The sequence below is a fragment of the Opisthocomus hoazin genome, chromosome 26 (assembly GCF_030867145.1).
Source record: "Opisthocomus hoazin isolate bOpiHoa1 chromosome 26, bOpiHoa1.hap1, whole genome shotgun sequence".
NCBI lineage: Eukaryota > Metazoa > Chordata > Aves > Opisthocomiformes > Opisthocomidae > Opisthocomus > Opisthocomus hoazin.
The window spans coordinates 5,667,389-5,687,558 of record NC_134439.1 but is presented as its reverse complement, the minus strand read 5'-3'; the positions used below and the strand labels follow the sequence as shown (position 1 = coordinate 5,687,558).

The 20,170-nt window shown below is 42.5% G+C and overlaps 1 protein-coding gene across 1 annotated transcript in view; it reads left to right on the top strand.

Annotated features, from left to right (window-relative positions):
- Nucleotides 1–18,459, top strand: part of NPEPPS (aminopeptidase puromycin sensitive) — a 40,253-nt gene extending 21,794 nt beyond the window's left edge. Inside the window, exons 6-23 of the mRNA XM_075443392.1 lie at nucleotides 59–259; nucleotides 702–798; nucleotides 904–937; nucleotides 2,360–2,474; nucleotides 5,097–5,261; nucleotides 6,349–6,453; nucleotides 6,757–6,817; nucleotides 7,629–7,738; nucleotides 8,378–8,441; nucleotides 9,060–9,199; nucleotides 10,741–10,875; nucleotides 12,315–12,534; nucleotides 13,157–13,299; nucleotides 14,093–14,149; nucleotides 14,637–14,744; nucleotides 14,908–15,063; nucleotides 15,168–15,215; nucleotides 17,071–18,459. Coding sequence (XP_075299507.1) covers nucleotides 59–259; nucleotides 702–798; nucleotides 904–937; nucleotides 2,360–2,474; nucleotides 5,097–5,261; nucleotides 6,349–6,453; nucleotides 6,757–6,817; nucleotides 7,629–7,738; nucleotides 8,378–8,441; nucleotides 9,060–9,199; nucleotides 10,741–10,875; nucleotides 12,315–12,534; nucleotides 13,157–13,299; nucleotides 14,093–14,149; nucleotides 14,637–14,744; nucleotides 14,908–15,063; nucleotides 15,168–15,215; nucleotides 17,071–17,223 — 2,112 coding nt within the window. The 3' untranslated portion in view covers nucleotides 17,224–18,459. The remainder of the gene's footprint in view (nucleotides 1–58; nucleotides 260–701; nucleotides 799–903; nucleotides 938–2,359; nucleotides 2,475–5,096; nucleotides 5,262–6,348; nucleotides 6,454–6,756; nucleotides 6,818–7,628; nucleotides 7,739–8,377; nucleotides 8,442–9,059; nucleotides 9,200–10,740; nucleotides 10,876–12,314; nucleotides 12,535–13,156; nucleotides 13,300–14,092; nucleotides 14,150–14,636; nucleotides 14,745–14,907; nucleotides 15,064–15,167; nucleotides 15,216–17,070) is intronic.
- Nucleotides 18,460–20,170: the final 1,711 nt, after the last annotated feature.

The window sequence follows — 20,170 nt, the reverse complement described above, 5'->3', positions numbered from 1 at the left end:
TATTGTGTAACGTAGTTTTGGTTCCGTGAAACTAACTGAGTCCCTCTCATGTTGGAAGAACGTCATTGACCGGAAGCCATACCCAGATGATGAAAATCTGGTGGAAGTGAAGTTTGCTCGCACCCCCGTCATGTCAACATATCTTGTAGCGTTCGTGGTGGGAGAATATGACTTCGTAGAGGCCAGGTCCCTCGATGGCGTCTTAGTGCGTGTTTACACCCCTGTTGGCAAAGCGGAACAAGGAAAGTTTGCATTAGAGGTAAATGCGCTCAGGGTGACTTCACTGCTGCTGTGGCGATCTCTGACAGGCTGGACGCAGCGCTCTCCTCGGTTCAGTCACCCAAACCCGTGCAAAACCAGTGGGTTTTGCTCCAATGGCTCAGAGAGACTGGGCGTGATGTTAAACAGAACTTCAGCTGTGGACAAACTAATGTCTGTAATGACAAAAACATACGGTTTAATTCAGTTCTGATTTGGTGATGTAGACTTTGGTCCAAAGATGGTGAGAAGTACTGAAGGGTAGGCTGCAGCCTGGGAGAAAAAGAGGGTGGGAGTCTTCCAAACCATTGTGCTCTGGAAGCTGCAAATGGGGCTTCTGGAAGAAATCTTGTGTGTGCTGCTTGCTTAGGCTAGTTTCAGTCATAATTTTTCAAGTTTTACTAATTGTTCCAAGTTAACGTTTCTCCTCTTGTTTCTTACAGGTTGCTGCTAAAACTCTACCTTTTTATAAGGACTACTTCAATGTTCCTTACCCTCTTCCTAAAATTGATCTCATAGCTATTGCAGACTTTGCTGCTGGTAAAGTAACTCACTTTATTGATGAACTGTATTTTATATGAATTTTAAACATTTAGGAAGAGGTGTGTATCAATATCAATAAACCTTTGTATTTATTTTATAAAGGTGCCATGGAGAACTGGGGCCTTGTTACTTATAGGTATGCTGTTAAAATACTGTCTTTCCCCCTCTTTGTTCACTAATTCTTGGAAGTAATTGGATTAGTTTTAAGGAGCTGTAATTACTGGGTATCATCCCAAATAAGACTGAGTAAATACATTCAACTCTTGCTTTGGTTTGGATAATTTTAACTTCTGCAGCAGCGTGCGTTATTGTACAAATCTTAGGAGGGCAAGAATGAGCTGTTACAACTACTGTCCAAGGGTGTGAGGTTTTTAAGTGTCTGGCAGCACTGCCTGTTCTACAAGAGAACTTTTCTTGGCAGCTTTTTCCCCTGTAAAAGTTACGTACTTACTGACACAGCTGGAAGACTTGCTTGTTTTATGTTGTAGGCAAGTTGGTAAATTTAGCAACCACAGTATAACCATGTGGATGTGAGTAAATCAAGGTATTAACTTGCCTTCCTTTTCAGTTTTTTTTTTGTTCATCTGATCAAGCTTTTGTACTTTTGCTTGATATTATTACCTGATCTGTGCTCATTGTCAGAATGATTTTCCTTCGTTTTGTACAACATTGGTCTTGTAAGATTTGGACTTTAAATTCTGAAATAGTTTGAGTTTCTTCTACTAAACTGTTAATTTGGCCTTAAACTGAAATAGAAATTTGAGCCCAGGTTTAAAATCTACTTGTCTGCTTATTGCAATTCTGATAAAATCTGATATTTTACTCCCTGTGGAAAAAAATATTTGTCCTGGATTAGTAGAATTTTTGGAAGCCTTTCTTAATTGTGCTGTTAATTTCCCCCCCCTTATGCTGAGTTTGGCACGCTTGCTTTATCCCTCTGGGGACAGAAGGTTGGCATGATCTGCAGGCACCATCTATGTTTTGAGTTGCACGTTTTCCCCCGTTGAGTTGCAGCAGCCCAGAAGTCCTTTCTGAGTGACCCGCTGAGTCCTGGCCGTGACAGGGTGTTGTAGCAGAAGGCTGTGTGCCTGAGCTGGGCAGCACTTGCGTGTGTGCACGTGTGCTTGTGGGGGGGATCTTGTGCGTCTGCAGGGGCGAGTGTAACACGGCTGGTTGTGCACTTGGAAGGGGTGGAATTCCTCTGGGGCTGAGGGAGGCAGAGAAGACTTGCTGTACGTACATCACGCAGTGCAAAGGGAGTTGCAGTTAAGGTTCCTAGATTATGTAGGTGAGCTATTGTACAAATAAAGGATAAACTTTCTTGTTCCTGCCTGGGTTTTTGCACTTGTCTTCTTGCATGCTGTAAGGAATTGTTGCTCCAAAGCATTCCAACAGCTGTGGAACTTACCAAAATAATGTCTAAACTGAAATAGCTTTTGGTTTTTTCAGTTGCACTGATCACTTTTTAGCTTGCTTAGGTAATTTAACCTACTTTTGTTTGTGGTTTTTCCCTTGGCATGTACTGCTATGTTCAGTTATCTTTCTTTCTTAAATACAGGGAGACTGCATTGCTCATTGACCCCAAAAATTCCTGTTCTTCATCTCGCCAGTGGGTTGCTCTGGTTGTAGGACATGAACTTGCCCATCAGTGGTTTGGAAACCTTGTGACCATGGTATCTAACAGTTACAAGTTCTTCTAGTTTTCCTTGACATGTGCTTCATATCATGTGTGTGCTCAAGTGAAACTTAATAGCAGGCATGCAATCTTTAAAATTTTTAAATTAAATATTTAAATAGAGCTTTATTACCACTTTCCTCTTTACTACTATGTTCTTTAGAAGTATTCCTAGATCTTTTCTATGCGAAGCAATGTTCAGTTGTTTGAACGTAGGCCTAGTTAGAGTTGAGCAGGTGTTCCATGGAAATTACTTTGGCTAGTCAGGTTACTTAGAAGCAATAATCCACTGTTTTCCTTTCAGGTAGGCATGATTCACTCATCAGGCTTTCATACCAAGCAGGCATATCGGTACCAGCTCAGCACTGCAAATTGTTCTAGTCCAGTAGCTGATAAGTTGCTCTGTAGTAACTCATAGGAATGACTTTGGATATATGGGGAGCCAGCTGTCTGAATGGGTTGATGTTAAGTCATTTTGATGGGAATAAAAGCATATCTGAGACAGCAAGACTGCAAACTGTAAACAAATTCCATGTAGTGCTATAAACTGAAACCAGTATCTGTCAGAACTTCTGCTGTTAACAAATGGCTTCAGCTTACTCTGTTAATTGGATCTGACATTCCTTTTCCCAAAGCCCTGCAATCACATGCTTGAATCCAAATATTTCACAGGTTAGGAAGTTTCTTGTATTGTAAGAAAAGCAGTGTGTTTGGTAAAAAAGCATGGCTTCTGGAGCCCCAAATCTGCATTGTTCTGGCTTTTAGGCTGCTCAAATGCACTGTGAGTAGATGGAGGAAAAACCTCCGTGTAAATATTTATTATAACACTAAGCAAAGTCTGTCAAACTTTTCTCCAGTGCCATGCCTCTTAATCTAGTCAGCTGTGTCCATTCCTCTTTGTGGTAGCACAGGTAGCTTCCATGTGAAAGCAACACAATATTTAAATGGAAAAATAATATTGAAGTCATATATTTTTAGCTTTTAGTACAGTTGAGCAGCTGGAAGCAAAGAGAGCCAGCACAATGTGACTAGACTAGCTATAGAATGGCAGCAAGTGCCTTGGGGACTGTTCGTGACCCACAAACTGTTCATGGTCCTTCTGACCATTGAGAACTGTGGCAGTAAGCTGGAGAAAGTATATTTACAAGAATCTCTGAAACTTATATTGAGCTTTTTATTTTCCTTTTGAAGTTCTAGGTCTCTCAAAAATTTTCTTCAAGAATTTATTCTCTCATTATTTTATGTTCCGTGATGCAACTGTGAAATATGAAAAGACATTCCAATTTTACTTCTCAGTTGCCAGAAAGTCAGCTTTTTCTCCTCTATAATCTGAGGTGCCTACAGCACAGCAGAAAGCCTCAGTCACATCACTGGTTTAGTTTGCCTGTACCAGATCTTATTGGGCAGCACAATATGCCAGTTCTTCTGTAGCAAAGATAAATGAAATCAGAATACCTCCAGGGGAAGAAATAGATTCGGGAGCAATTAGATTACCAGTGGGATAAGTGAGAAAAACAGGGAGGTGAAAAGATTTAGAAGTCCAACCTGATTGCCTAAGAATCTATTTTGCAGTTGCATTAATCCTCTGGCACCAATCTGTATGCAGTGGAACCTTGTCTTGGAAACAGATGCGGTCAGAAATGTAAAAGAAAATTGGATAGTCTCCACTCTAAAAATAAAGCAAGGCTTATCTGTGTAGAGCTTCAGTCACAGCTTTCCTTATTGAAATTCCACCCTCCCTGGGGTAAATGTTTTATTCGTGGTAGAAGCAGTAGTTCTTTGTAGAACAGCTTACTGGACTGATTCTACATCCTGTTCAGTTTTTTTTACTTAAGGGCCCATATCTTCATAGCCATGCTCGTCTGAGTTAACCGCCCTATTTACATTTAAAGAATAGTTGGTAAGTGCAGTTGTGGAAAAGGGTGTTTTCTTCCTCAGTATCCGTAGCCAGTTTCCTTATCGCACCTACTTCAGTTAAATATTAGAAATGAAGGGAAGAATTTTCAAATGCCAATGTAACATTCTTATCTTAAAAAAACAAAGCCCACCTTTGGCTGGTGAGCAACAACTTTTAACTGTTTACTAGATTTCAGGTTTCCATAGCCTAGGATGCTTTTTCAGACTCCAGGGTTTCTCCTTTATGTAAGCATACTCTTTAGCAAAAAACCAAACACAATTTCAGCCTTCTGCAGCTGTTGCTGTTCAGTTTGAGAAAGCCACTGTCACTGTGTTGCCCGCAGTTCTGCTGCTTTACGGAACCGTGGCCTTGCATGTCGCTGACTCTCTTCCCCACTCTAGCTAGCACTCTTAGCTGTTCCCGCAGCAGCTCTGCTCTGACCTCTAGTCTAGTCTCTGGGAATTTCATTTGTACTTGATGCAGTTCTCCTCCATGCAGAGCTTCTAAAACTTAAGACAGAGGGCAAGACAGTTATTGGGTGCTGATTATCCTTCTTGGGCTGATGCCTTCTTTCTAGAGAGGAATCTGTGCTTGCAAGTGTTACCCGTTTCTCTGATTTGTACTGAACTAGGCCATTAACAGCTTATCTTTGCTGGAAACTTCTTCTTGATTAAATGAAGCTCTTGGAATTTTATTCTTGATTCTGCCTTCTTATCTTTCCAGGAATGGTGGACCCATCTCTGGCTGAATGAAGGATTTGCCTCCTGGATTGAGTACCTGTGTGTAGATCACTGTTTCCCAGAGTACGATATCTGGACTCAGTTTGTTTCTGCTGATTACACACGAGCTCAAGAGCTTGATGCCTTAGATAACAGTCATCCTATTGAAGTAAGTTCTGTCTTTGCTATTGATTGTCTCCCCTTTTATTTCTTGTCAGCTGCATGTAAGCTTTTTTTTCTATAAAGAAGAAAGGGAACTTTGCAGTCATTCATGATGCAAAGGAAATTCTAAGGCTGCATTTATGCTTTGTGGATTTTCCTCTACTCAAATCAGTATTTCAGAAGTGAGGTTTGAGGGTCTGAAGATGGCTGCTTCTTTGGGAGTTCTTCTGCTCTGATGACTTGAAATGGCAAAGTTGAGATCAAACCTCATGATTATTTGTGTTTTGGTTTGGTTTCTGATCAAAGTGGGTAGTTTTCTGGCCCTTGAGCACCGTGAGGTAACTACTGACTTACTCTAGTGCTCAGCAATATAAACCAAAGCGCAGCATAGCCCAGAGCTCAAGCGACCAGCTTTGCTGGGCTTGTACTCGTTTCTGAGGCCACCTTAGCTGTTTCTGCATTGTACTCCCAGAAGTGTGAGTGTGATGCAGACAGTCTTGAAAGAAGTAGGATCTAGCTGGGCTTGCTGCTTTGGAAGAGATGTAGAGAAGGCAGAAGCAGCGAGCTCAATTACAACAAAACTGGGAGCTGTGCTAGAAGCAAACTCCTTTGTAATTCCTAGAGATCACCATGGACAAGTTTTCAGACAGCTTGGGAAATGTTTCATGTAAGAAATGTTGGGAGATGACCTTGCTTTGTACAACAGGTCATTTTAGAGTGCCTTACTCATTGAGTGCATTTCCTGAGTATGTATTGTTCGCTGCCCCAGAACTGAACAACTTCCACTGGTTTTTTTTTTTGCTTTTGGGTAAATGTTGAACCAAAGGATTGAAGCGAGATCCCCAAGCCTGTATGGTTAAATACCAAAACCTAAATTAAAGTATGTTTAACCTCTAAACGATTCCTAACCCAGCCATATGTGAATAAGTTTAATTGACTGCATGCAGAGATTCCTCTAAGACAATTTAGAGATGGCTGTGCACGTGCTTTCTTCAGTGAGAAAAGTCAGCTCCTTAAACACTAGAACAAGCAAACCCAAAATCTTTCATGGCAGTTAAAATTGTTCTCACTGGTAATTATCCTGTTTGCCACAGGTTAGTGTTGGCCATCCGTCTGAAGTAGATGAAATATTTGATGCTATTTCTTACAGCAAGGGAGCATCTGTAATCCGAATGCTACATGACTACATTGGTGATGAGGTAAAAAGATTGTTCTTAAAAAGGCAAATGTGGATTGTGAAATCTTTTTACAGTTAAAAATACCATTTAAAAAAAATAAATCTGTGTATTCTGTATTTTGAAAACTTTTTGGCAATTTGTATTTGGGATCTGTTTGAACTTACCTAGGAGAAATAAGATAGTGGGAAAATATGGAAGGAGTTATGGATGTACATACTGATCCTAACATTCCTTGGCTGATTCTTGAATATAAATGCAGTGCAGAGTGAGAATAGAAAGGAGCTCCTTTATGGTGCCATTACATATTCAATTGTATGTTCCCAGGACTTTCGGAAAGGAATGAATTTATACTTAACGAAGTTCCAGCAGAAGAATGCCGCTACAGGTAACTGGTGGTTATTATGTGCTTAAGAAAAGTGATTTCTGGAGGCAATTTTTAGTGCTGAAGTGATGGATTCTTAAACAGCTGTGTTTTCTATCTGAGATAACTGAAATGCAAGGAAATAATTGGCTTGTTTCCAGTTTCATGCAATGTGTCCCCAGCACAGCCAGAACTCAGGCTCCTCTAGGGGTTCTCTGTCTCGGGAGTATGCGGCTGAGGTAATCTGAAAGGTCTGCATTTACTGTTGATGACCACATCTGCGTAGTAATCTCATTTAGAGTGGAGTATGTTGATTTGCCAAGTAAGCCTTTTGCAAGCTTCCTTTTGCAGTATTGATTGCATGTGTGATTGAACAGTTCAAAGTCTTCTCTAATATCTCACAGTGCTTTCTTTACTTAAACCTTTTTTGTGTATCAGGCATAAATGTGGAAGTGGAACGTCATGCATGCTCCGTCAGCCAAAACCCGTCCGCATTCGGTCAGCTCTTTTGGCATAATATATGAAAAACTTAAGGAAAAGGTTCTTCTGTTTATCATTTTGAATACTTAATGCTCATTTTTATGATGCTTTATCACAATGTGTATTGATTGCACTTTTTTAGTAGTAAAGAGGCTTGCTTTTCTCCTCCATGAGTGGTTTAAACGATTTCCTTTTTCTTGCTTATCATCTGTCACAATCTGATAAAAGCACAGCCCAAAACATGAAGGGCAAGCCGGAGTAATAATACAGCCTCCCACCCTCCAGCGCCCATACAGTGTCCTTAACAGCATCTGACACGACTCTGGGAGTCCTTAGTCAGACTTTTCTTCTGCAGAGGACCTCTGGGAAAGCCTGGAAAAAGCTAGTGGTAAACCTATTGCTGCTGTGATGAATACGTGGACCAAACAGATGGGATTTCCTCTCATTTATGTGGAAGCTGAACAGGTAAATATAACTGTGTGGTTTTCAGCACTTTAGATAAGAAGTCTTGACTGTGTTTTTAGGATCAAATTTAGTAGTATGCAGTTATTTAAAGGCTTCTCTTCGGTCAGGAGGCGGTACAGTGGGTTGCTTTATTTAGTGGCGCTCTGTTTCTGAAGGGAGGGGAGGTGCAGCTCGCTTGAGGAACCTAGTGCAAAGCGATACGGAGTTACTCCACAAGCGCTCTAGATCGTGTGCTTGGAGTTTGCTGACAGAGCCCGTTTGCCCTCTGTGTGTGAAATGTGTGTTGGGGGAGGGAAGATCTGACTTAGCTCCCCTTGCCACACGTTTTGCTTCTCACTCCAGCTCAATTATGCTTATTCTACAAGATTGCAGGGTGAGTGAGGAATTGCTGGCTGGAAGCTGAAGTCAGACAACAAATTCTAATGAGAAATAGGGCATGAGTGTTTTAACAGTAACAGTGATGAATGCATTGGAATGATTCTTGAGGTAGCTCCTTCTGCTGGAGGAGAAGACAAGTTACTCTGTTTAACAGAGGGCACACAGTGTATTGTGATATACAGAAGCTGAGATTAAATGTTCTGATAATTCCTTTCTTTCACTCTCTTTTTCTTTTCTCTTTTCCTTTTTTTTTCCCCTCAGCAAGAAGACGACAAAGTGTTGAAGTTAGTCCAGAAGAAATTCTGTGCCAGTGGACCATATACTGGTAAGATGAGTGCTAAGAGCAGGAAGGGACTGTTCGTTGCTTTCCATACAATGGCAGCAGTTTTGAGAGATGAAACAGCTGCACTGCAGAGCAGGCAGGTGCTCTGCTTGGATTCAGGTGTTTAAGGGTTTGTTAAAACTTCAGAAAATCTAAGGCTGGATGCTCTCACACTTGGTTTCTGTGTCCCTCTTGCATGGAGAACGGCATTCATCTGCAGTCTTTGGTTCACTTGTCGTTCCGAGATGCTTCTCTTCTGATATCCAGTTTAAGGGCAGTGCTGCCATCTGAGGAGCTGTGTAAGCTGCTGGGTTTATAGTAGTGCTGGAATAAAAAAGCCTCATATGGAAGCCAGCTCTATCTTAAGACACAGATTTCACCTATCTTCCATGCTTATAGAAATTAAAAAGTTTGGCTTGAAAGATGGTTTAGAGATTCCTGGGTTTTAACTCTAGAACTGCCATTTGCCTTCAGATTTGTGCCTTTTTAGGTTTAAATTTAAGTAGTCTTGCTTAAACTGCTGTTGAAACTTGTTTGAACATCAGGCAGAGTTTCTGAGTGTTGCATGCATGCTTTTTTTTTTTTTCCTTAGGCCTTCCTTTTTGTTGTTTCTTCTTTTAGGGGAGGATTTCCCCACATGGATGGTCCCTATAAGTATTTGTACAAGTGATGACCCCACCTGTGCCAAAATGCAAATACTGATGGACAAACCGGAGCTCATCTTGGTTTTGAAAGACGTCAAACCAGACCAGTGGGTGAAGGTGAGTTTTGTCACAAAGGAGAGCATATTACTGAGACTAAGTTTGGTTGTCACTGTATTGTTCCCTTGCATTTTATTTTCTTCTTCTTCTTCTCTCTGAGCCCCCCACCCCTTGTAATCTTGTGTTTCTTATGGAGGGGCCTCTCTCTGCTGTTGTTGAATATTGGCTCTCTCTGTAGTGCTTGCTTAGTGTAGTCCTTTGCCTTCCCAGAGTAGTCCAGACAATGTAAACTTGAACCTGTGAGGAGTCCAAGCCTGGAAAAACAGTGTGCAATTAGAGGCAGCTTTTGAGCTGAAATGAGGTGGCTTTCTTCATATCCCATGGCAACCGCAGTTTAGTTAAAGTCCATCCTGAGCAAAAATAGTCCTGTTTATCTTTCATTAGTGTGAAGGTTTTCAACTGGCTATTGCCAGACAAGTACAAATCTGCAAGTGAAAAAATTCACCGTTGCGGTCTCCTGCAGACACCAGTCAAACGGAATTTAAAAATTGAAAGACAGCAACTGGCTGGGACTACTGCTGTGTGTGGACTACTGAGGTTGAAGAGTAGTGTTTTCTAAGCTAGAGCTGTACTCTTAGAGGTGACTCTGTGAAATAACATTAAGGGTTACTCTCTTTTTTTAATATTAATCAAATCTTCCTCTTTAACTAACATGGGCACTCCAGCTGCCAGGCCTGCATATTCTCTTGAATCACCCTATCCATCTGAGTCCTCCCTGGTAATAGAGAGGGGCGTGAAGTGAATGAACAGCTCTGAAAATGCCCTGTCTGAATGAGGGTGAAGTTTGATATTTCTGCCTGAGAAGGCAACAGTCCAGCTCAGTCCAAGGTGAATTTGTGCGACTGCTGGCTGCAGAGGCTGGCAGCCTGTGAGGTTTTTAGTTAGTGCCGTAGTCCAGAGGACTGGCAACTGGACTGACCGAAACCATAGCAGCAGCAAAGGGGGTGGCTTCCTGATGAGCTCAGCAATGGTTTTTGGTTTATGTCAGGTACTGTTGTTCAACCGACCACAATATTTGATCGTCTACGCTAAAATGCCAGCAGGCAGTAGCGTGTAGCTAGCGTAGTTCATCAAGCTTACTGACCATGACTTGCTTTTGCACTGGGCAGAGGTACTTTTGCTCTCCTTTCTTAAAAAGTTATTCGATCAAAATCGAGTGGAGCAGGCTGTGGGAGAGAGGTTACAAAAGTTAAGATTCTAGCACCTGCAGTCTCCTGCATTTTATCTTCTTGGTGCATGACTACCCTTTGAGTTACGATTCGCCCACGGAAGTTTCTCTTTTCTCCTTGCTCCTAGTTTTAACTCTAGCCTCTGTTTGCTTATGCCAGCTCGCTCTCATCTTCTGTACCTCTTACTGAGCATTTCTTCTTTCAAAGCTTTTCTCACTTACTTATGATTTGTTTTTTCTTTTTATTTAAATGATAGTGACTGACTTGTCTGAGCTGCCATGCTTTGAGAAATTTCTAGTGGTCCAAAAAATAAAAAGCATTTCCTTATTTGTTTCTTAACTTTTGATTTTTCACTCTTTTGATACTTTTCAGTTAAACCTTGGAACAGTAGGGTTTTACCGTACTCAGTATAGCCCTGACATGCTGGAGAGTTTGATACCAGCGATCAAAGACCTCTCCCTACCCCCTGTGGACAGGCTTGGCCTGCAGAATGATCTTTTCTCTCTGGTAAGCAACCCGTTGCTATTCTGTCTAACAGCGAGAGCTACAGTAACGGCAGAAATCGGGGTCTGAAGAGTCAGTCTCAGGTTCTGGAGGCAGAGTGCCTTTGGGATTACTGCATACATCTTGCTATTAATTAGCTTGACAAGTTCTAACTTGTATTATAAGACTTAAACCCTATGGAAGCAGTCTGTCCATAACTCCTGCTGCACTGCTCTCTGTCAGGGTGTATTAGGCTGTAGGTTTTTTTTACAAAATTGTTTTGAGAGCTTGCTTTCTTTTAACTCGTCAAAATAAGGATATTTTAATGATCCCCTCAATGACTTTATCAAATATTGTCAGCACCATCTGTGTTATTCAGTTGAGCTTGTTATAACTGTCCTCCGCTGGAGGAGGTGGCTGTTGGGGATTCTTACTGTTCAGAAGCAAGGAATTACCCCCAAAGCAGGTGTTGCTAGCTCTGAACAATTAGTTACTGTACTCTGTATTTCAGACTGTACTTTCTGATTCTTGCTAGTCAGCAAGTATATGGAAACTTTAAAAAAAGTGGGTTTGGTACCCTGCCTCTCCAGCTTCAAAGCTTGGAACTCTGGTCATGGCTTAGTTGAAGGAGTTTGAAACTGTAGCCCGAGTCATTTCCCAGATGTTACAAGACTAATGGGACAAAAAAATTTACCTAATGCACGTAGGAACATTGTGTTAGACTCCTATTTTGGTTTCAGCTTTAATCATGTTTTTCTTATAGGTGAATATAGCTTAGGTAATAAAAATTGATCTTCACCTCTTTTCCAGTACCATAAATTACTGGTCTGGTTCCAGATTAACAAAAATCTGAGCAATCTGGTTGGAGATACCTACTGTAGGTATTATCAACTGCACTAAGCGTAGAAGTGTTTTCATGATGCTGTGAAGCAGTTAATATAAAATTTTCCTGATAGAGGTGGAAAGGCAGTGCTTCTTGTATTAATTCGCGGGAAGCAGGAAGCAAAAATTACTTCTGCGGTTTTACACTCTCCATTTAATGAAAAGCAGAAATTAAATCTCTAAATCTTTACAGTTTTTAAGTAAAATAAGATTTTGGTGGGTGTAGTATCTGACTGAGAATAACTCTGGGGGTTTGGTTTTCTTGCCAGCATTGCTGCAATTTTGTTAAGTCACTTAATCTCCTTGTCTGTTGCTTGTTTGCAAAATGTGCTTATAATTATATAGCTGTCTCCTTGTAAAGTGCTTACCTGTGTATAAAAAGCATTGCGTGCCGTGAGCAGACAGCTAAGGTGCTTTGACTAGTGATAACTCACCTTGGCAGAACCCCGCAACAGAGAAAATAGAGTTTATGTGCAGGCTGTGCCAGCTGAACAGGGAAGACTGTAAAATAGTGTGATGAGCTATTAAACGTCTTAATTCTGTCTGGAACTAAGATTAATCTGTGTCTTTTCCTCTCCCAGGCCCGAGCTGGAATCATTAGCACTGTAGAGGTTCTAAAAGTCATGGAAGCTTTTGTGAATGAGCCCAATTATACTGTGTGGAGCGACCTCAGCTGTAACCTGGGGATTCTCTCAACTCTCTTGTCCCACACAGACTTCTATGAGGAAATCCAGGTGTTCGTGAAAGACGTCTTTTCACCAATAGGGGAGAGACTGGGATGGGACCCCAAACCTGGAGAGGGTAGGAAACTTATGCTGTGAAATCCAGTAGTGGTTTTGGAAAAGTCGTGTGTGAATAAGCCGTCAGGAGTTTGGGAAAGGGGAGAGGAGGGAGGAAGAGGAGTCTGAAGTAGGCATTCAGGGGTATTTTTATGCTTAAAAACAGACAGACAAACACAACCCCCAAAACAACCCTCTGTTATCAGGCACAAGTTAAAATGGTAACATTTTTCCCTACCTGGTCCCTGACTGATAAAAGTTCTCTGCTTTAGCTTTGCATCTACTGCAGTGCATGAAACTGATTAGACTACAAGGATGGAAAGCCATGTACGTGCATGTTTACTCGTCGTAGTCAGTCCTCTTGTAGACACAAATGGTTAATATTGCTGACTCAGCTCAGGTTGCAGGCTTAGCCTGTTGTATTTGGGCTGGACTCATCTTCTGACCCTCTTGCCATAAAAAAAGCAATGTATTCTCCAGCTGGCACCAAGGAGAGTGAGAAAAGGCCTAGTTTCTTTAGATATCCTCAAGCTTGTGGAAGGATTGTTATCCAGCTCTGCCCTGATCACTCTAGGTGGAAGAACGCTTAATTGCTGAATTGTGTCTCCAAATAATTATTTTTTTTCCTCCTGCTCACTCATTAGGTCATCTAGATGCCCTTCTGAGAGGTCTGGTCTTGGGCAAACTAGGAAAAGCTGGGCACAAGGCAACATTAGAAGAAGCTCGACGCCGATTTAAGGACCACGTGGAAGGAAAACATGTGCTGTCAGCTGATCTGAGGAGTCCTGTAGGTTACTGTAAATTTTGGTTCCCAAAAGACTGGTCCCACTCACTTAGCACTGTGTGCAGTGAACTCTTGTATTTCCAAGAATAGGGAAGCTAGAGGAAACCAGTGTCAAGGTATGAGACTGACTGGTTTTGGCAGAAGTGGTGGGAGCTTGGATAAGTCCAGTTGTGAAGAAATGATACTGGGGAGCATGGTACAAACATCCCTGTGTTTCTTGAATCAAGTAAGCCTCATCTGTCATGGCCAATACTTACTCATAACTAATAAGCTCAGCTGTACCCACATTGACTGCCACAGAACAACTCTGGTCTCTAGACTGTGTTGCGTTTGGGGTTTTGAAGACTTTTCAAGTGCAGTGCTGAACCTGAGCCGACTTCTACTCCTTTGCATCCATCCATGGCCAGCCTGCATCCTCCAGGTTTAAAAGCACTGTGGTAAACTGCCGGGATTGTGGAAGAGCTCTGCAGGTGTCGGCTCGGCCGTGCAGAGCTCCAAGTGGATATGGACTGAGTGTGTGTGAAGTATTTACGAGATAGGTGTTGTGTGGTACAAAGATTTCTTGTTTTGGAGTTTTGCTGTGGTTGAAATTACCAAAATTATACTGAAACTGAGGAAGAGGTAAAGGAGTTGATGAGTCTTTAAAATCCAGTCTCAAAACATAGAAGGCATCAGTGCCAGTATCTTCCAGATCTGTTCACTTGTCTGAAATCTAACCCAAATATGTAGAAATTGATTGTTGCATTTGTAAAAATGTGGTTTTTGAAGGACCTTCTTTCTTTATGCTCTATCTTAGGTATATGTAACTATTCTGAAGCATGGAGATAGTACTACTTTAGACACTATGCTGAAGGTGAGTGCACACTCCGTTGTTAACACTGCCAGCTCATGCAATGAAAAACTAAATACTCCACCCTGCAAGTTCCTCTAAGATGCAGATGTCTGCACGCAGGCTCGGCCCGATGTTTTACAGCAGCTGTGAGCACTCGGGTTTCGCGGCAGTGGTCCATGGTAGCTGTGCAGTGTGGAATTGCTACCTAGTGGAGTGGTGCTTCTCCTTTTGGGATTATTTCTCATTGCCTGGGGGCACGGGCCTATCTGACCTTATATAAACAGTGGCGGAGATCAGTTTATTACTAATAGTGCTTCCTGCTGATGTATGTGTAATGAGGTCCGTAATGTGGATTGCTGCAGGATGATTCACAAGCAAGTTCAATTTGTCACATATTAGGCTGGAAGGCTAATCTGGCAGCTCTGATGTACACAGCGAGTTCAGCAGAGCTAGGTAAGAAGTCAGCATTTAATACCGTGTGCTAATATTACTCATTTTGGCTTTGAAGCTTCACAAGCAAGCAGACATGCAGGAGGAGAAGAACCGAATTGAACGAGTCCTTGGAGCCATCTCTCAGCCAGAACTGATTCAAAAAGTTCTCACCTTTGCACTTTCAGTAAGTTACTCGAAAAGCTGCTGCTTCCTTAAGTCTTTGAGTTGTATCGTAAAGTTTGGAGGGGGGGAGCTATTGTGGACAGATTCAGCGTAGAAATGCATAAAGCCAACATGCTGTATTTGTTGAAACAATCCTGAATATTTGTCTACGCTTTCATCTTCAGGAAGAGGTACGTCCCCAGGACACGGTATCAGTCATTGGTGGAGTAGCTGGAGGCAGCAAGCAGGGGAGGAAAGCTGCTTGGAAATTTGTAAGGGACAACTGGGAGGAACTTTATAATCGATACCAAGGTGGATTCTTAATATCCAGACTAATAAAGGTATGTGCAGCTGTGAGAAAAGTCCTGGGCGCATATGTGACTAAACTTAACTGTTATTTCTGAAATGCTAAATGCTTACCCTTGGTTAATATTTTTTCCTTCAGCTAACAGTGGACGGATTTGCAAATGATAAAATGGCTGCAGAAGTTAAGGTAAGAAATTTTAATTAGAGAAGTGATTAACTTCATCTGTGACAAACGTTGCATGCTCTAGACTCTAGGCACCCGATGGAAGAGCCGTGAGTTTCTAGGCAGTTTCTGGTTTTGAACTGTGGCTCTACCTCTGACTAGTCTGACTTTTGCCTAGTCCCCGAAATGCACTGCTTCAGGTTGAGTTATTTTATTGAAATGTCTTAAATTAGCATTTTCACAAAGTAATGGCCAACTTCTAGTCATTTCTATTTCATTAGCTTCACTCATTTAAACTTTTTATAAAATCCAGCACAGTTTGTGGCAGTGGTTTTGAGATGCCCCAAAAGACAACCTTTAAAGATAATTCTAGCACCATTTGTAGTTGCTACACCTCTGTAGTAAGCTGAGGCTTGCACCAGCACCTTGTTCCTCCCCAGACTGATACGGCACATTTCGGGCTGACTGCGTTAGCACCCAGGGACTTCTGGGGGAATTAACATGGCAGAAACTGGCTAAATTCCTCGCTGTGGTCCAAGTTTCATGTGATCATTTGTGCTGTGTACGAAGAGCAAGTATTTGACCCAAGGCAGATAAATGTGTTTGCAGAGAGTCTGTCTGCAAACTGGTGGCTCGAGGTGATGTGATTTTGCTACTGGACTCAAGCATCCCCTCTGACTTGGGGGTGTAGGTGCTGGTCGTGGTAGCGTTTTAAAAAGGTGTGTAGGTTTTATTATTTACTCTTTGCCCACCCTTTTACAGAGACTCCTTACTGGGAGAAGAAACTTGAAAATATGGCCCTTACGTACCACTTTCCTGTTAGGAAAACACCCAGGAGGAGTTCTTATTTCAAAGATATGCTGAGTCATGAGCTCTGTCTATCTTTTTTTTTATCATCTAATGATCTCTTCTTAGAAAAGATTTAGTAGCATAAGTGGTTTTTACAGAGAAATCCTGTGCTATAGCTAGTTTTTTTCTTAAAGAACACTTACCACAACATTTACCAGAACAATCATCCGTAACTAAACCATAACTACTGTCCCAGAGAACTTCCCTAGACAGCATACCTAGCTTTTAGCTGGAGTACTTCATGTGTCCGAGTCTTGATGTCACCTTGCAGTGTACATTAACGTGAGGTGATCTGCCAAATGCTGGGAGAAGCCCGCTGGTATGAAGAAGAGGGATGACTTCTGGCTACACCAGCTTGTTCTGCCCTTTAACCAATTGTAAAGTGTAAAGTCACAGCGGCCTCTGGGGCAGTTTTTTCAGCCAGCAGGAGATCGACATTGTTGATTCTGGAGGAAGAGATGTGAGAATATTCAGCAAAACTCTTGAGTGCTGCTGGTGCTTGGAGGTCATTGTGCAGCTTGGAAAGAGGCCTAGGTGGAGTGCGAAGAAATCGGATACCTGGACAAACACTTTTGCAAAATGGCCTTGGGCTTCCGTTAGTGTCTTCTTCCAAGTGTCCAGAAATACACACTTCATTCGCTGCTCATTTGTTGCCTCCCAGTGAGAGACAGAATTCATCTCTTGAAGTGCCGCTTGCTGTCCCTGGCAGCAGGGACAAGAGGGGACAGGAGGCAGCGTTCGGGCGAGTTCACAGAGATGCTGCCCGGGCTTTCCTTTAGCAGAGCAGTGGAGGCATTTTGGCATTTTGCTGTTCCCACTCTGTACTCAGGATTACACGTGTTGCAAACTCGGCAAGCACCCTGCCAATTTTTCAGGGTCTGACGTCGGTGGGAGCAGATAGCGTGAACTGTAGTCAGACAATGACCGTAATTCACAAAACCATTTCTATATAACCCAGGGAATTTGGCGACTTAAAAATACAAACTTGTCTGTTTCTACCCTTATGGATGGTTGTGTGCTTTTCATACAGGCCTTCTTTGAGAGCCACCCAGCTCCATCGGCAGAACGCACTGTCCAGCAGTGCTGTGAAAATATTCTGCTGAATGCAGCTTGGCTGAAGCGGGACGCCGAGAACATCCACCAGTATTTTCTGCAGCGCAAGGCCCCACCAGCCATGGTGTGAATCTGTGCATGCCACTGCTGCAGTCCTGCTGCCGCCTCATGGGGAGAGGGAGGAGCTACCCAACAGCTGATTCATATGCCAAGAATTTGGAGTCTTTTTCTCAAACCAACGGGGATTGGACCATGAATGTAGTTAACTGGTTCCTGCTCACACTCCGGATTTAAATTCTGTTAAAATTATCAGCAATTCAGCAAAAAAAAAAAAAAAGAGAGAGAAAAATCTGTAAATATGATAGTAATAAAATAGAGCATAACAAAACTGTGAAACTTCCTCCAGCCTTGTCAGTGGTTAAAATATTTAACACCCCCCTCCTGACACTCTTATTGACAGATGTTCTGTTTTTTACACCCTCCCCCAGCCCTCCCCCAAAAAAAGGAAACCAGTGGTTTCTAGGTCAGTGGAATTTTGTGGAGAGTCTGGGGCAAGAATGGGTTAAAGCCTCTGAGCGGTGTGTGGAACAGGTCACTCGGAAAGGCAGGTAGCAGGCATAACGTAGAGTCTGTGCATCACCCTAAGTACAAGGTTTTGGGGAGATGGTCCTGCAACCCCCCCCAATCCAAGGATAGTAGGTTCCCTCCCTTTTGTGTTACCTCTCAGCAAAAAGAAAAATGTTCTGTTGCTCCTCGGTTTTCCTCCTTGGTTCCACTTGCTGATGTCCTTCTTAGAGATAATGGAATTGTAAGGAAACATCTTTCATAGCCACATTAAATAAGAGAAAGATTAATGCAATTTTTTTTTCTTACTAAATTGCACCCTCAAAATGCATGCAAACGAGGAGACAGCTGCTGCGTGACTGGTTCTCCTGGCTGCTGTTAGGGCAGGTCTCTTCTACTCAAGACACCGTTACTTGTCTAAAAGATCCAGCTTGTTTGATCTCCTCATGGCCGTAGCAACACTAGCTTTTCGTTCCTTTCTGTGATGTTGATGGTAATTTGATTCAGAAGCCTTAAATTAGTGATGACTGGCGTGATGATGAAGTCTAAGCTGTGTGCCATCATTTACTTCACAAAGCAGCGTGGTCTACTAACCAGACACAACACCCTCTAATACAAAGGTTGGAGTTCCATTTTTTTTTTTTTCTTTAACAGGAATTCGTATTTGGTGTGGCTTAACTGTATTTCAGAAGGTCATCAGACTAACTGTCAAGACTGCTTCCCTGAAACATTTTTGTGCTATTGTTTAAAAAAAAAAAATTTAAAACAGTTGGCGTTAATAAAAATGTCAATGTGAAATTCATGTCCTGATTTTGTGTTCTGTCTGAAGCCTGAAAGAGTGTTGCTGCTTTCAAAGGACCTAAACCTCTGAGGGGACAACAGAGGTCGCGTGTCGATGGTGTCTTGTTCTCAGCCTTCTCCTCCTCTGCTGTCAGTGCTAGGTCTTAGGGCAGCTGCATGAGCACATACCGCACTGATCGTAAGTAGACCTTGTGTAATCTGCATAAAGATTGTAGTCAAGCGCTGAAGAACTTAGCAGGACAGAATCTGGAAGGTAAAGGAAAGGGAAAATAGTTGTGAATATTTCCATTGTTTCTATAAAACACCTGAAAAATTGAGGGAATAGTAGTGTGCAAACGCTGCTGCTGCCAACCACGATGAGCCAGGGCAGGGACGCACACCAGAAATGGTCAAGTTTGTAGTTAGCGGAGGTGCAGTGCTCTCAAACAGTATCAGATGAGTTGATATCCCTAGGGCTCGTGTGGCTACAGAAAAGAGACCAAAAGAGGAATTCTCTTTGTCCTGAGTCATAGCTGTGAACTTGACTGATGGTTTTTCCTGCTGTCAGCACTGCAGAGCCAATGGTGATTTCAGAAGAGTAAGCTGGTTTCTCTTCTGCTTCTTGCACATTGACAAAATAACATGCAAAGTTGTGATTCCAGCATGACTGGTGATGTATGAAATGAGAGGTACCGTCGCTGCAAGCTGAGGTGATCTTGTTTTGACTTTAAACAATGCAAATGACATGCAAGCAGTTGAAGGAGAGTGACAAAAATAACAAGCTTGTGGTCAGCGAACAAACTGAATAGTCCCAGCAGACTGACTAGTCCTGGTCTTTTGTGCATGCAAAGAAAGTTGATTTTAATTCTTCGTGAAAGTAAGTTTGGGATTTGCCCACTTAATATGAAGTCTTTTTCCATTGGAGCCAAACAGATGCTCAGGAGAGAGTCAGGACAAGAACAGCAAGAGTTATCGCGGATGAGGAGAGAGAGGAGATGGGGCTCAGGTGATGACTAGTGAGGACATTGCCCATAAGAACTGAGCGTATTCGCTGGGGCTGCTGAGGGCAGTGTCCTGGCACACGTGAGGGACACCAAGGACACAGCAGCTAGCTTTTAACGGGGACTCTGCTGTATCTGCTGAAGTTAAACACGTCTGAAGAAACCTTGATACATTCTTTCTTCCCTCTCGGGCGGTTTCACTGGTTTCTGTGTCAAATCTTCCATAAGACCTAAACTATGTAGATAATAGCGGGGTCCTTTATTCCGAGTACAGGCTTGTAACGGAAATAAAAGCAATACAAGTTCTCCCAGCAGCAGGAGGAGTTTGCCTCATGTCTCTTGTATCACTGTCAGGTGTAATGAGATAGTCCTGCCTGGATGAGTCCTGGTGACTGAGTGATGACAAAAATCTGCATGGATTCTGGCTCACAGAAACATTGGGGTGAAAATCTCCTTCCATGTCTGGAACAGAAAGGTTTCCTTAACGATTAAACTTACTGCATGTGCCCACCTCTTCGCGAAGAGGGTGGGCGGTCACTGGAACAGGCTCCTAGGGAAGTGCTCGGGGCACCAAGCCTGCCCGAGTTCAAGGAGCATCTGGACAACGCTCTTAGTCCTGTGGTTTAGTGGTGGGTGGTCCTGAGTTGGACTCAATGATCCTTATGGGTCCCTTCCAACTTGAGATGTTCTTTCCATTGCTCCTTTAACTTAATTCTTTGATACCGCGCTAGT